The following is a 16,828-nucleotide window of genomic DNA, read 5'->3' as shown; positions in this document are numbered from 1 at the left end:
GGCTTAACATTATCCACCTGTGCCTTGGCCTCAGCTCTTATCTCATAAAACCCCAATTGGCCTCAGTGTCAGACATGCCAAAACTACTCTGGCTCTCCCTTTTTTACCCCTCTTTTTCGCTTTCATTCTGCCACCTCACACTTTTGTCTAAGAATCACCACCTATTGTGTTCAAGCCAGAAACATAAGCAACAATGTAAGCCTCGCATGAAAGACGGACAGAGCCAGGGTAGGCAGATGAGAAAGAGTTGGAAGGTTGAAAAAATATGGGAAACACTATTTGAATTGCAATCATATAAATAAGGAGATTTGCAATCCAAATTGAGCAACAACGTTCAACAGACCTCACTTTCTGTGACAAAACAAATCCTGCATCCTGCTTTGCGGTGGAATAACGCTCTAGTCTGCAAGGACGTACATGTTATGTGCACACACCAACACACACGTGGGTGGCGGCATGCACAAATACTTGACCCTGTGCAGACATGCCATAAATGCCATCCCTCATTTTTCACAATGAAGTGGCCACTTTGGTTCCAATAGCCTCGCTGATGGGTGACTCTTTACAAGGAGGATGTCTGAGAGAGAATGAGAGTAGTTGTAGCTACAGCTCTAAGTGACAGAAATCCCTCTGTCGGGAAGAAACAAAGCTATGAGCTGTCAGTGAGTTGGAAAAGCTGCATCAGTGGCCAAGAAAACAGCCAAATCCAAACAAAGACGATGTCCATTTTGGATTGCTTGTTGGACATAACACACTCCTAATGGACAGGGAAAACCTTCCACAATCCTCTGCATGTATCCTACTCATAAATCTTCCAAATTCCCATCCAGTTCAAGTAAAAAACAAATCTGTCTAGTGCCACTTCAAAGCATTGCTGCGTTATGAGTTTACAACCGTGACTTAGAGAAATGTTTCAGAGTCTTTGGGCTGAGAAGGAGGGGGTGTTCTGTTTCTTACAGCTTGGCGATCTGGGCCAAGCCACTGTTCTGGACGTCTCGGTGAATTTGAACTGACTCACAAAACGGTGTGGCTCCCTGCAAATACACAAGTTTGACAGTCATGCATACAACGCTGACAGCCGTACTTGGAGTGTGACTGACCGATAGAAAGGGTTTCCTAGACACCCAAAGCCACCGTGTCCCTTCACATTCCAGGGATGAGAGATGGAGATTTGCTTACACAAACTCTTCAAGCCTCTTTGTGTCCTTGTGATGACAAGGCTAAATGTTCTGTTAAGGGTGCCACCAATAAAATATTAAGAGGTGAATGTCTGAGCAGGTCCCCTGTGCTCAGAACGATGACTTGGTTCTGAATTATTCAGAAAGTAAAATGCTTTGTCTAGGACGTTCAAAGCTCTGTCAAACAGTGGTATTGTCAGCTATAAAGGTGCTACTCAAAGCATTTCGACATCAATAACATCAATCATAATTGTCACAACTGCTGAAAATGATTTTCAGCCTTACACTGTGAGCCACTGCTTAGGATTTTGTGGTAAATCGGATGGATTTCCAGCACAAAAGGAGATGGCTTTACTATTAAAAAAAAATGAGAGGGAACAGGTATTCTTCCAGTGCAGAAAGAGCTTAAGCTTACTTGAAATGCCGGGTGGTGAAATGACTGAAAAGCTTACAGAATAATGTCTTAATAAACTTTTACCATTAGCTCCATTTGTAGCCTCTGTAAAACAAATGGACCAGTAGCGGCAGAAGGTACGGTCTTCATTTCAGAATGTACAATCTTTGTGAGATAGCAGGACGGTCTCATTTGCTTACAGGAATCATACCAACACAGTCTAGTCAATTAATCAATCAATAATAAAAACAGCAGATGTTAAAAATGCTACATGTAACTCTTTGAGATAAATGGGACCTCTGAAGTAATCTGATGCTGCATTTTAAATTGCACTGAGATTCCAAAAGGTTTCAATAGGGTATTTCTTCTGTTGGTCTCCATTACTTTTTATTTTTTTATTATTTTTTTCAGACGTTTCTCTAATTTGTGATTGTGAAATACGGGATATTTGTATCTCTGTATAAAAGTCCTATCCCTCAACCCTGCATTCCAATATTCAATTCCATATCTTGCTATAATAACCCTTAGGTTTTAACCATATTATCTGAAATTGGTTCAATAACTTCTTGTATCGGTATTTGTAACAAGTAAACCTTTACAGTAAACTTCCAGATCAAAAAAAGGGACTCACCTGCAGTAGTTGTGGCTGCCCAAACCACCCTCTCCATTGGGGTATTTGAGGGTGTTGTAAGGGTGCTGAAAGGTCTCATTCCAGAAGAGGCAGGGTTTACCACCATGCAGGCTGGTCTGATTCTGGAAGCCCCTGTAGTCTTCTCCGTTGGCAGTGTAACACTCTGAAGAAAGAGAAATGAGATGATGAAAGTGAGAGAATTCCCTGGTGTCTGCAATTTAGGATTATACTTAGTCTATTAAGCTGGAAATCAAAAGCTTGGTGAGAGCCTTTAAATATAAAAGGCAGCCACATATGCGACCTGCTTTATTAAGAATCTGGATTCAGTGAAATACTCTACTGCTATTAAAATGTTTTAAAGTGCTTGGAATGATCATAAACAATACGTTTGGACTAATTGTATTCTTTGCCCAGGCTCAATTCATTTTAGCTCTGGCCAAACGTGGTAAAGCAAGATCAATCATGGTATTGTTTTAATTAATTTCAACGCAGGAGCGTAGGAAAAAAATGGCCCACAGATGTAAAACAAAAGCAAAATTTCCAGGAAGTGTATGACAACCATATGGCTAAGACAGAGACAGAGAGAGAGAGAGAGAGTGAGAAAGAGGGAGAGAGCCGGTTTCCTCAGGCAAAACGATGGCTGGTGGAAGGCTTTTCTTCCCTGAAAGAGGGAATTCAAATAAACAATGGCTGATGGGAGCGTGATGAGCCATCAACGCTCATCACTCTAAGCTCTAAGGGGGGGGGGGGCTCCTGTCAAGTGAGTTTTAACAGCTACAACTGAATTCCTTTTTTGATTGCATTAGGATGGAAAATATTAATTTATTATTTGACTGTTATGGTTACTCATACATATGCAGGTGCTCATAATTGCAACTGTTGACAGAGCAGGATACACCTTCAGTGTAAACAGCGGAGATAAAAACAATGTCTATATATATGTCTTTAAGTTGCAAAGTGTAGATGCAAACAATGCCACAAGGGCAACAGTTTGAAGTTCTGATACACGGTACATGCATTAACACTTTTGAGTTTTGACTTATCTGCTTTTGAAAATGTCATGCAAGAGCACATGGAAGTATAACAACTCTTTCACCTCACACCTGTCAGTCAAACATTAATAAGAAAAAGAACAATTCTTGCTTGTTTGGCTCATCTCCATGGGGTCTTGTTGCTATGTACATGGTTAGCCAATGCCCGGCCCCTTTCATCAAGTAAAGCTGTCTGGGCTGAGTATGAGCTAATACATTGCAATATGACAGTCATTACACCCCTTGGTGAGCCAGCTGTGCTCCAAAGCTCTTGTTTATTCTCTTTCGAGTCAAAGTGTGTGTGTGTGTGTGTGTGTGTGTGTGTGTGTGTGTGTGTGTGTGTGTGTGTGTGTGTGTGGAAAGGTCTGTCAGATGTTTGTTGGGTGGCCATCCAGATGTTTTTTATGTTTGTGTTTTTTAATGTTATCTGTTGACTGTTGGAGCAGACGATGCAAGAACATTTTCTGTGTGAACAGACAACAAAGTTTTATCTTATCTGTTATTTTATCTTTGAGGATCACTCGGCCTCAGAGCCTTGTAATGCAACTTTTGTAGTCTGTTACCAGGTCCATTGTTCATTAGATGCCGTTTCACAGGTTGAGAGGTAGCATCAATAATGACAGTTATAAGACCTAAAAAGGTTTACTCTTTTATTTATGGGAGATCAATAAACTCCCAAATTAAATGTCTGTGTTAATTACATTAGAAGATGTTCAGGAAAGTGTATAATGTAGAATTGTAGGGCATTTAAAAAAAAAATGTTGATAAAGTTTCAAGTGTTTAGTAATTAGCGTACCATGATTTGCAATATTTACAGCAGTTAGCTTGCACGCGAACACGCATTCCAGCCTCTTGCATCCACCACAAAATTACTGCTAACACTTAAGTTTAGAGTAAATCAAAGGCTCCGGCTGTTCTCAGTGTGTCAGCCAAAGTTGCTTTTAATTAAAGTTGTTTCGCCCTGTGTTGTTCAGTCAAGCTTGTCAGCTATCCATCGTCTGGCCGACAGGAGTTCAACAGCAGCAAGGAGCTGCAGGGTGTCAGGTTCCTGCAATTATGGTGCCAGTCTATTGTCTGTAAATGGCTCACGTCTCTCTTAGCAAATTAATACCACCTCGGCATGCAAGGATATCAACCACTAGATCGTAAATCCACTTGTGAGTGTCTGAGGCAGAACATGACTCCATAAAATAAAAAATAAAAACAGCTTAATGGTGTTACAACAGGGGTCATGCTCTTGCTACCCTTACACGAGGGAGCGACGAGAGTGGTGGAGGAGACAAGTTGTCGTCGGGCTCACACAGAGGACAGGCAAGGCGTGTAGATGATCACCATGGATCAGTGTTTAACCTGGAGAAGACTTTGGAGATAAGGGGGTGTTCTGATATTAACATTAGTGTCAGCTGGTCCTACAGTTAAAGGATGATGCCATGTGAATAAGGATTGTATGATGTGATATATAAAGTACTAATTTGGGAAGACAGGAATCAGAGTTTTCATTGCATTTACATTTTTCCGGACGCCGCAACCACGGCAACAGAAAGAAAGAGAAGGAAACACTGCCATTGAGAGTTTGGCAGGGGCACAAGCACAATCGTGAGTCACTGCTCCCCAAAAGCAATCACGACTGTTACTGCCCCAGTCAGAGAGGATAACATCAGGCAGGGACAGGGCAGCCGACTGCATCCCAAATGAGCTCACGTCCTTCAAATAGCTTCTCCTCGAAAAGAGCGGGTATTAGAATGACTAAACTTGGCTGCGTGCATCGCTGCTTAACACACTGTATCAAAAAGAAAGAGCCAAATGACTTTGTAAATGTCTCCTCTCCTCCTTCAGGAAACTTTGCTCTGAAGTTTCAGGATGAAGCAGAGCTCGTCTGCACATGGTCCGCTTGGAACGAGCTGCTGCTGGCAATCATCCCGCCCTGCTGTGGCCAAGTTAGCTTTCCAGGATGAGATGGTAAATGTGGCAGCTTTTTGCCACTGGGAGGGAGCTGGGGAGGGAGGGTGTTCCAGGTGGTTTCAAAGCACCATTTGCTTGTGGTGGGAATGGGAAGTAGCGGATCTGCAAGGACTCAGAGATAAGTGAGGCCATCGTTAAAGATGAATGGCCCTGCGGATGGCCACACATCTATCAAGCTAAAGAGAAAAGGACCATTTTACTTTGGAGCGGTGTGGATATGAGCGTTTTATCCTTGTCCTGGAGGGAAATGAAGAGCTCATCTGCTGATTGGATGTCAGCAACCCAGGCCCACTCCCCTCCGAACACGGCCAGCCCCATCTCACACCCTTTTTCCTTGTCACCAAGCAACTGTTGCGCTCTCGTCACATGGGACTGGGCTTTCTTGTGGTTTCATCATAGGCCGTGATGGGAAACAGAACCACCACCGCAAGAAAGATGGAGGGGCTCCTATAAAATATATGCAGATCTACAAATAGAAAAAGTCCAGGAAAGGGAAGAGGAGGACTCGCCCTTGACCAAGCCCTGCGCTCAAAGAATACTGCACCACCCCGGCGACAAGAGAGAGAGAGAGAAAAAAAAAACAGCAGAGGATCGCTGAAAGAGAGCTAATCGCCCTGTTATTATATTGGTTGGGATTTGTGGCTAATGACTTCCACATTGCAACTTCAAATGCACTTGATGCTCCGAGAAAAGAGGGGGGGAGAAAAGAGTATGCGGCTTTGGTCATGTGATCTCAAGAACACAAACAAACAAGCTTACAAACAAATGGTTTCTCTGAGACACGTTGCCAGGTCACACAAGAGCACTTATTTGTTGTGTTTGCTACAAGGGATGAGAAGCAGCGATAATTACAGACGACTGCTTCCTCACAGAGGGCTGACATAAAGAGCTTCCTTCCATCTTTATTATATGCTTCGAGCTCTGGGGACAGCAAAACAGGCTTAGTGCATGAGCAATATTTCCACTATTATAGAATTACACAGAATAAGCCTATGATAGAAACATGCATGTACAATATTATACACAAAAAAAAACAATTTCAAAAGGAACTAACACCACCAAAAAACTGGAGGCTGCACATTGTGGATTCAGAGAGCCAAAATCTACAAACAAAGATGACAGAAATGGCAGATTATTAATGCACAACCTGCCACACTATGTTTCCCCTCCACTGTGTCCTGGTAGCCATTACTGTTGTGGGGATCATTAATGCCAGTGTAGTAAGAACAGAGGCCAGGGCCAGGCCAAACCAGGCCAGATGTAGCGGGTTACAGATTTCTTTTTCTGGGGGGGCCACAGCTGGCTGCAACACAAATCTGGTTCCCCTTTTCCCCAGCAGCATCCATTTCCACATCAAAACCACATCAGACTTCAGAGGATCGCAGGAAGACTGCTTTACATTTATTATCCAAGTTTCAGAGATGGTCATAGATTCAGTGAGGCTCTTTTAATGAAGTTGGATGTTGCTGAGAAGAAGTCAGTGATTTCTCAGATGGAAGGCGGGGACTCGGCAGTTAATGGACCACACCTTGCCTCGCTGCTTCTCTGATCTCTCCTCTCCTGTACGAGATTTTTTTAAAATGCCCACATGCAAGAGGGTCAATGAAAGTGCAAATAAAAGCAATGGTGCCTCTCAAGTGATGAGAACAGATGCCTCTAACTAGTTAAATCTGCAGACAATGACTTCTCAGTGGGATTTTATAGTCCTTTTCATTTCATGCTTTTGTCATAGGTTGTAGCCCCAGATTACCAGGCCATAAACCAAGACCTCATTCAGTCCCAAAATAGCCTCCATCACCACCATTCTTCCTCTGCAAAAACCCTCTGCTGCACCACCTTCTGAGTTCACTACCACAGTAGCCACAGACCCACAGGACTCCCTGCCAAAGTTGCTGGGTAGCACCTATAAAACATGGCCCCATCTCGTTCTAGTGCGGCCCCTATTATTTAGCTCTGTAATGGAAAGAGTCTAATCTGCTGGAGCCAGTGGTGGGCTAAACGCGCTGCCAAAAAACCCTCTGTTTGAAGTAGCTTGTCACAAAAATGGAAAGCATAAAAGTTTTTTTTTTGCTACAAGCTGCTCTCTGGACCTACATTTCTTAAGAGTTATTTCTCAAGAGTTTTTCAAAAATCAATAAGCAAATATTCCGAAGCAGATAAAACATTCAGCTCTGTAGGATTTCCCATAGAGGCCGGGATGATGTCTGACAGAACACAGTACAGATAGACCAAGTGTAGTTTTGGCTCTGTGAGTGGACCAGGATGGAACGAGGAGGGACGATTTTGAGTTTTACTTGGCAGACGTTCAGGGAGTGACTGATGGGCTGCAGACTCTGACAATGACGTAAAGGACATTCAGGGACTTGCTGAAACCCTGGGGAAAAAAGCTGCTGGCAAAATGTCGATATCAGAGACCCGCCAGCCTTGAGGGCGGACGAGGTGTCACATTCAATTACCTCCCTCTGGCACCTCCTTACCGTTTCCTCAAGTCATAATCAACATCTGCCAAAAAAAAGAGGCCATATTTCCAAACATGATTAAAAATGATATCTTTGTTTTTTCTGTAGTTTCTCACAAATTAACACATGCACTCAACCAAACACCTCGCCATACAATAAGAAGAAAGGTGTTACAGGGTTAAACAAATAGAAGGGGGAATTTCCTGCATACAGTATTCAACACACACCACTGAACCTGCTCTAAACCAACTTTGACAGCAGTGTAAACAAGACTTGTGCAGCCAGGAGAAAGCAGGGACTATAAGTGAAGGTAGGAGGAAGGGAGCAGAGGTGCACAATTAGTTTGTGCCTGGGATTGATCCATCCTAAATTAAACCCAACTAGAAATGAAAGTGAAGCATTGAGACTGAAGGAAGGATTGTGAAAGACAGAGCAATGGCAGGGGAGGCCAAATTAAGCCGAAAAGTAAGAAGAGAGGAAAACAGATAGAGAGTGAGTAAGGGTGGGACAAAGACCGTTTTTATGATCCTGCAGATTGTTAACCCAGGCTTTAATTTTGTCCTTCTTGTGCATAGCACCAATGGGTTTATTTCACATTTCTTCATGTTATAGACAAGGCCGACAAAGACCAGGCTTGTAAAATTAACAGCAAATACTGAGTTAGCGTCTCTAATGCCAGTGATCTAAGCATGAAGGTACTAATCTCATTCCAGAGGAGCTCTGTGGCACAGATGCGTGCTGGTGCCTTTTACCAGCAAACAAACAACCAATGCAGGGCTTAAGGGAGAGAAAATATGTCTTGCTAATGCATGTCTTCTGTGAAAAGAATAACACAGCCCCATATGGGTTCCTCATCGCATGCAGCTTTTGATAACCAGAGGATCTTCGGCTTGTGATACATGCCATGATAGCTCACTGTTGCTAATGGCTGTGCGCGCCTGGCATGGGGGTGTTTTAAGGTTGTCTTCTTTTATGTTGTGCGTGTAAATGGATGGTAAAATGATCCCTCAGTCAACTTGCATTGTCAGATGCCCGGATAAACATATGCAGTGACAAAACATGCATTAATCTGCACTCCTACCCACATCATTCCAGCTTTTTTTTTCTCCTTCTCCCCCCTCATACCCATACTTCCCCCAAGATGCACTTACAGTAAGAATGAAAGGGAGCAATTTTCATCAGTGGAGCAGCCGCAGTATTTTAAGATGGATCCGATGTGGAGGGAAAGGAGGACACACACACACACACACACACACACTCGCACACACACACACACAAACATGCACACAGGCACCTTTGTTCCCCCGGTGGTAGGGCCAATGTTATTGTGGTGATGCCATTCTCACCCCCTCATCACTGCACAGTAGATATCACTCACTCAGTGTGTGTGTGTGTGTGTGTGTGTGTGTGTGTGTGTGTGTGTGTGTGTGTGTGTGTGTGACAGCTTATGTGTGTGTGTTTGAGTGCATATCTGTCAATTATCTAACTCCTTCTTCTCACAATGGGCCAGCCTCTCAAAGGCAGTAATCAATTTGTGGTAACATTATGTAAGTTGTGCGGACAGTATGGCTTCGTCTGGCCTCCTGTCCGCTCTCTCGTAGGATGATTTCCACATCTCACGTTGCTCCAATAATAACATTTTGATTCGTACACAGTGATGGACCTCAGATCCATATGTAGGCCCTTTGCCCTGTATGTTAAGCCACTGTAAGCTATAACATTGTAAAGCCAGATAGCACCTCAAAGAAAGGTGAACCATGAAAGAAAAAAGGGTTGTCGCTAAACACACCTGTTTTCGATCGTCCTGTTTGTGCTCAGGTTAGCTGCTATCTCAGGAATGTAAATGATATGTGGTTTGTCAGTGCTGTTGGAGAGAATTGAGTGCAACTCTCCCCAACACGCATGCACGCAGGCACGCACACACACACACACACACACACACACACACACACACACACACACACACACACACACACACATGCACACCACCCCCTCTGTCTCTTTTTCCTGAGGTCCTGTGTGAATACAGGGTGCAGGGAAGATGAGGCTGACTTGGATAAATAAAGGCCGAGGGGAGGAAGCGATATGACCTGCCCTGCTAATGCAAAACAACCACAAAAAACACACTGCTGCGCCAGATTAAAAGCTCGGCTTTTTTTCCTCTTTATTCTTAACAGACATCCTTATTAAATTCAAAGTGAATCATAGCAAGACTCAAGGCAAGAAGGCTGAAGCCATTGTGTAAAGCAGCAGAAGAAATGTAAAGGAACTGTTAATCAAAGTACTTTTGCAGATGGATATAAACATTCAGTTAACAGTCCCCCCCTCCCCCCTTATACTCATGTTCATGATGGTGCAGGTGTTGCTGAAAATCTTTTGAGAGCAACTTTCAAACACTATCCAACTTTCTCATTCCCCCTTTGCTGCTGTTTGGAAGAGAGTTTTAGATTTTGCTCTCCAGTTTTGATTAGTTATTTCCTGCTTTTCCTGTGCAGATTCCTTGCCAAGTTGTCATACATGACATCCAAATACAATTTGGGGAATTAAGAAAACCAGTGGCATTTCATCTAGGGGAAAAGCTGCAATCATTAAAACAAAATGAAAGTTTTCTTAAAAAATTAACTGAGGGATTAATTATCAAAATAGTTGCTGATACATTTTATTTCAACTGAGGTTTTAACCTCTTAACGTCTACATTTTGTTGCTGTACAAATGACAAAACTAGAAGAATAAAAACCTAAATTACACCTCACTCAATCTGTCTGGATATTATCTAGAGTCTGATCACCAAGGACACGTTTCATGTCTTCATGGCAATCCTGAGCTTTAAAGGCAGCTTTGATGCCCTTCTTCAAAAATGGAAAAACATGGTTATTGGAAATTGAGCTTAATATGATCAAATGTCTGAGTGCAGCTTAGAGCCATGTGTTGTAATTAAATGTAACTAAAGCAGACCAATGGTGGATTTCATTCACCTTTTGGGCAGTGCAAAAAATTGATGGACAGGAGAAAACATCGAAAGAAAGTACTGTATGGATGTATATTAAATGCTGTGGTTTAATCAACTGCTACTTATTGCTTGCAGTAGTAGAGGACAGAACCAGTTTAAGCACAAACATGCTACCATCTGCATCCAACAAATCTCCAGCGTGCTTGTTTGGAGAAAGTGGCATACACATCAGAAAATAAGGCACCAGCGTGTTTGTTTGTCTAACTTTGTAAACTAAAGATGGAGAGCACTGGTCTGTTCCCTCGGCATTCCTTGGCTTGTTTAGATTTTTTTACACTTTAAACCCTTGTATGCTGTTAAGAAAATCTCCTTTGCGTCAAAACATTTTGCCTTAATGTTGTTGGCTCTAGAACAATCGTTAGTTATTATCACTGTCTCAATGTGTGGATTGTACTCTATTATTGCCTAACATGTAAAAATCGTTCTTTTTTAATTATCATGTCTCACTGACCTGATCAGAGCATAAACAGAGCACACATTTCCACTGTATCAAATCACAAAAGGTTGTCAGGTAAACCGCAACAGAGTGCACTTCTAAGGACACAATAACAACAGCACAATAGGCTGCTGCAGAGGGGACCACAGTGCTCAACATTCAGACCCCTTTAAACCAGCCATGTCTCCAGTTCCTGATCTTGATTATGAAAGCGATCACTTTTCACTGTGGTTTGTGTGGCTGTGGGAAGAGCAGCAGTACTGGGAACCAGATGGCTCTGGTAAAAGACAGGGGGCATCCCACCGGCCTCCCTGAGAACGGGGATCCATTACGGAGGATCTATTGAGGGCCGGCAGATTCTGTTTCATGGCATTGGCCGAGTGTGACCACCCCTCGGTTGGAGTTGGTCGTGGGCTGGTGCCACATAGACTGCTGCAGACCCAACCCTTTCTGTGTTCACCTTGGGGAGCTGTATTCACCTTCAATGCAGGACAGACAACTAAATCAGGGCCTCATGGCGACTTGGGTTTCAACCCTTTTGAGTTCAAGCCTCTTTCAAAGGCCCCTCACATTGCAAGGGGATATCACTGGCTCTGCAGCTTGAGGGACAATGGTTGTTTGTGAAAACGGTTGTCTGAGATGTTCCTGGGCATTTGTCAAGTAGGGTCCATGAACTGTTTAAGCTCCATTAACTATCGCCAGGGTATCCCAGCTCCAGTTAATGAATATTATTTCCATTTCTTTAAAAAACGACCACACTGAAACATGTTGTCCAACCTCCGTTCTTTGCTCTCTGATCCACTGCACATTTCCCTGTCACGGCTTCTTAGCGCTACCCGTTACTGGCTTTGTTCCTTTGTTTGCTGTCCACTTAGCTACGTCTGCTCCCTTCACTTGTCCAAATGTTTGCTCTGTCCACTTAGCCATGTCCACTTTCTTGGCCTTGTTAAATCAGTGCTGTCTGTGGGCGTTTCCTGCAAGGAGGAGAGGCGACAATTTGCCTCTTTGGCCACAAACTGTTGCAGCTGGACACAAACCAGACCCCCGGGCTCAGCAATGAAATTACTCTCCATTTACTTAAAGTGGTTGCCATTACTCTACCACAGTAGAGCACAGACTTCAGTGGCCCTGGCCCAAACATAACTGCAGTATAAAAAGAACTAGGTTCGCCGGACAGGTCATGTCTCACACAGTAGCAATTCAATATCCTCCCGTTATGTTCTTGGTTACGCTTCTCAAAACTCAGAATTGCATGTGACACCACAAAAATACATGGTTGCTTTGAAACTCAGTGGAGATCCTTGCAAAGGCCAACCCAACCAACCAATCACTGGCGAGATGTTTGGAACATGTTACATGTTTGAATCAAAGAAAGAATAACAGCTAATTTACCTTAATCATACTTTGTCAAAAGCTTTATTAATAGTATTTTCAAAAAGAGAAATACAGAGACAGGAAACCTGAATGGCTTTAACCAAAACAAATCAAACCAAAGTCTAATCGTTTTTTCCTGTTCTCCTTAAAATGCAGAAACAACACCAGCCAATGAGCGCTGTTAGGGAATAGCAAAGCTGCACTTCCTTTTATCGACACGCCCAGAGCTGATAACGCTCTATTTTAATTTCACGTCAGTATATAAATCCATCGTTGAGGAAGATTTGTTTTTTTTTATATTTTGTGTAATGTTTTAATGCATCAGCCACTTCCTGCCTGGGGTCTAAAACCTCCTTTAAAATTCCTTTCTCTGTGAATTAAATTGAGTTTTGATAATGACAAAAATTGTTTGTTTGAGAGTTAATAGAATTCATGGAAGAACATAAGGCTCTATCGTATTTCATTACTGTTCTTGCAGTATTTGATTTACCCCCTCACCCTGGAGTGTGTTCCAGCTGATGGGCTCTGACTGCTGCAGAGAGCACCAGCAAAGCTGAGAGAGAATGTCATTTGGCATTGACTGGAGTGGGTCTCCTCATGCATAAGCAAATGTCAAGGTACACGAAGAGGCCAGGGAACACAGCTCATGCATAATAGTTTTCAAATGTGCAAATGAGGGAAATGGAAGAGAGAGGTGAACTGGTTGCAAGAGAAGGAGGGAGAAACATTGGAGAACAATCTAGATAGTTTGCGATGAAGAGTTGTGAAAGAATAAGTACAGAGGTTACATTGCTTCACAGAGCTCCATCCAAAACCAACATGTCCCAGCTCATTCAGAAAAATACTCTGGACTGGTCTTGACTGACCTCACAGACCACTATACGGGCCACATGAGTGCACTCTCCCACCTAAACATTGTTTATCTCTTTTTAAACCTGACAGTCGTGTACAGCCAGCAGCAGCTTGACAGCTTAATTCCATGTTGTCTCACGAGACCGCCTCCGTGGATCAGAGGCCGGAGTGACACACTCAACCTTGCACCACTATGTTTGGGGATGCCTGTTCCTCTCGCTGCTCTGTGCTTTACATGACTATCGCATCCGTCACGCCTCGTCACCTCTGAGGGGTGCTACCCATGCACTACCATCACCATCATAGAACCTGAAGCTGGAACTGGCCTGGCTGCTTTGCATGCTGGGTCGCCCGACCAACTGCCTGAGCAGGTGGTGATTTGCACAAGGTGAGAGAAAAAAGATGAAAGAGTATCTCTCAGCCAAAGTTCAAAAAGAGAACTGCAGAGAGCGGGGAACGACACACAGAGAGAAGTACTTTGATAAAACAAATGAAGGCCTTTGAACACGACAGGACGCGAATCACAGTGCAACGATAATAAGCATGATTGTGTTTATAATAACTAGGTCTGTTTCTCCGTCTTAGTGGTTGGTGGTTTTGTGGGCGGTCCAATCCCTCGGCATGGAAGAACAAGGGCGTTGCCTGCAACCTGACCGTCGCAGGGCACCACCCGGAGGTCAATAGGAAGTAAATGGGTAGCAGTTTCACACAGAAAGACACAATTCTGATCTACAGCTTTTTTTCCTCTTCATCTGTTGCCAACTGTGAGCCAGATTTAACTTACTTCCAGCCAAGTAAATGAGGGAATTATTCAAAACTTTGGCCTGTCCTCAAAAGTCAAGACACGCTGAGTGTCATGAGTGTTGGGATATTTAAAAAGGAAAATGCTCTGCTCTATTTTCTTCCTATTCAGCTTTTCTACTCTCTATGTCTGGTTTCTCAATGAGTGCAACTCTCTCTAGTCTCCTCATCTATAGGAGACAGGTAGCTAGGTAGCTACTGTGAGCGGATGTTACTGGCACTGCAGCACTAGACCTGGAGGCATGTATAATCATCTTTGGCTTAGTTTATATTCTACCTCATTTCCAATAAAGTACTATACAAATGTACAAAAATATTGGGTGATGATCAGAGGAAGAGCCTCTTCCTAGCCTGCCCGTCCATGTGAACCTGGTAGCGTCATTTTTCAGAGTTTACTTGAATAATTGTTCAGTCACTCAGCAAGGAGAGCTAATAGCAAAGTGGCATTCCAGCATCTCTCTACTATGACTCTATAGCCTGATCTGTTGTCGTTCACCTTGCAGTCACAGTGTCAGTTGAAGGCGATATGCTTAGTTGGTTTTTGTTGGTGTGTTTTGTTGTCTCGCTAAACCTCTTGGGGCATTCCATTGAAGATTCATGACGGCTCCATATGGGCTGGTGTGGAGCTGATTAGCAGCACAGCACAAAGAGAAGACAGGCTGACTGGATTTCCTGTGAAAACAACCAGGATATGCTGACCTTAACCTGCATGCAACCTACAGGACATTTAAAAGGAGTATAAGTGGGGCGGCCTCTAGCTCACCCAGTAAGAGCATTCGCCCCATGTCGGCTGAGTCCTGCAGCGGTGCGGGTTCGAATCCGACCTGCTGCCCTTTGCTGTGTGTCGTCCCCCCTCTCCAGTCTATCCACTGTTGTCACTGTATATTAAAGGGAAAAGCCCCCAAAATATAATCTTAAAAAAAAGGAGTATAAGTAACTATGTAGTAAGTTTTATAGAGGGTACATAGGTTTTTAGGGAGATTAGCCCATTTGTCAGCCTACTCATGATTCCAATGAGTGATGTGAAAATAGGCAGTAAAAGCAACCATGTGCCCCGGTAGATTGTTCTGTCCTGTGATTGATGCAGACACTTTCGCATGCCCTTGAGTGAAAGTCAAAGGACTCACATTATCTCAAAAGTCTAATCTAAAAAAACTGATGTTTCCTCCCTTACCTCACTCTATTTAAAAATACATTCCTCTACAGGCCACCTGAAAAAGAAAACCATTATCAAATGTTTAACTGTCTAACACTATGAAATTACCAAAATGTCAGCCTTGTAAGTAGTCACTAGCCATGCTTCTATTAAATTGTCAATTGAATTTTATGCAAACGCAATAGAAGTGAGAATTAGGGGCGTTTCCATCAACTGGTTAGGAGTAAATAAACTAGGCTACAGCTTAGTTTGGTCAGAAGTTGGCGCTTTAGGCTACGCATGGCTGTTATCAGCCAGGAAACAGAGAAGAAGAAGTAGAGGTTGCTAACTGGAAAAAAATAAATAAGTTGCCTTGGCCATCTAGCCCATCTACAAAAGCTTTTTCTATTGTGATACTTTAAAGTGCACATAAAAATAGGTGAGTCTACTGTCACTTAACAGTGTATGCAAAAGTGAGAACGATCTAGTCATATCTAGTTATCAGTTGCCTATTTACACACCCATCAGAAACAGAGCAACATTAGCATTCATTTGGAGTCTTGTTTATCACCATCTGACAAATGTGAGCCCAATATTCACTCTTCTATTAGCTCTGGCGATCTACACCAACTCCTGAGGGAAATATTTGTCTCTTAAGCAGCTAAACGCTCCACTGTGTTCACCACCACCAGCTACAGTAGTTGCTAACTTTGGCTGCTGTTAGTTGCTGAGCTGTCTTAACAGCTGCCTGAAACAAAACAATTAAGTTGCGTGCCATAAAAACCAAAACATCTGCTGAAAGACACTAAACGGAACGTAGAGCTGAGGGGAACTGCAAATCGAGTGCTAATTCTCACTGACTTCATTACTATGAGCGATCCCTTCCACATCACATGTAACCATTTAATGTAAAATATTGATAAGAGCAGCTTATCGTAAGGTTCACTTACTGCTCTTTTTCTTGAGTTCTTTAACACATCTCAGTGTCTTCATCAGCAGATCAATCTGCATGCCTAATAAATGAATGCTTTCAAAAATTGTTGATTTTGCAAAAATGTCTTCACTATGGACGTCTAAAACTTCCCCTGGTTTCTACAAAAGATCACATCATAAATCATGTACAGAGGAACTTGTGTGTAGTTCAGCACACACACACACACACACACACACACACACACACACAGTACCGTACAGTACACCAATCTACACTAGTGGTTTGTCTGAACTTGTGTCTGTAGCTCAGAAGCTCACCAGGGGAGGAGAGGTTTCCATCTCCATCTCTGAACCGGAAAAGCAGTAGGGACCACAAGGCCCACATCTGAGACCCAGACCCCATCTTCCCATAATGCCCTCTGACACTCCCAACACTGAGCACAGAGGGTTTACCCGCACACCGAAAGCCCTTATGTTAAACTCTTTAAGAACCCGCTGTCTCTCCTCAAACCAATGCTCCATTTCGATCACCTCTGCCAACACAAGCTCGTGTTTCCTCAGATCGCGGCTGAGGATGGTCTGTTATTATCTTCTGAGTCAGACCATTCAAAGTGTCTCACACACACACACAC

At 43.1% G+C, this 16,828-nt stretch overlaps 1 protein-coding gene across 2 annotated transcripts in view; it reads right to left on the bottom strand.

Annotated features, from left to right (window-relative positions):
• kremen1 (kringle containing transmembrane protein 1) overlaps nt 1-16,828 on the bottom strand; it is a 63,171-nt gene that overhangs the window by 40,637 nt on the left and 5,706 nt on the right. For both annotated transcript variants that reach the window (XM_031305664.2, XM_031305665.2), the window contains exon 2: nt 2,204-2,366. In XM_031305664.2, the coding sequence (XP_031161524.1) occupies nt 2,204-2,366 (163 nt within the window). The remainder of the gene's footprint in view (nt 1-2,203; nt 2,367-16,828) is intronic.

Source organism: Sander lucioperca, chromosome 2 (assembly GCF_008315115.2).
Source record: "Sander lucioperca isolate FBNREF2018 chromosome 2, SLUC_FBN_1.2, whole genome shotgun sequence".
Taxonomy (NCBI): domain Eukaryota; kingdom Metazoa; phylum Chordata; class Actinopteri; order Perciformes; family Percidae; genus Sander; species Sander lucioperca.
Note: the sequence above shows the minus strand (reverse complement) of the source record. Positions and strands in the feature narration are given on the sequence as shown.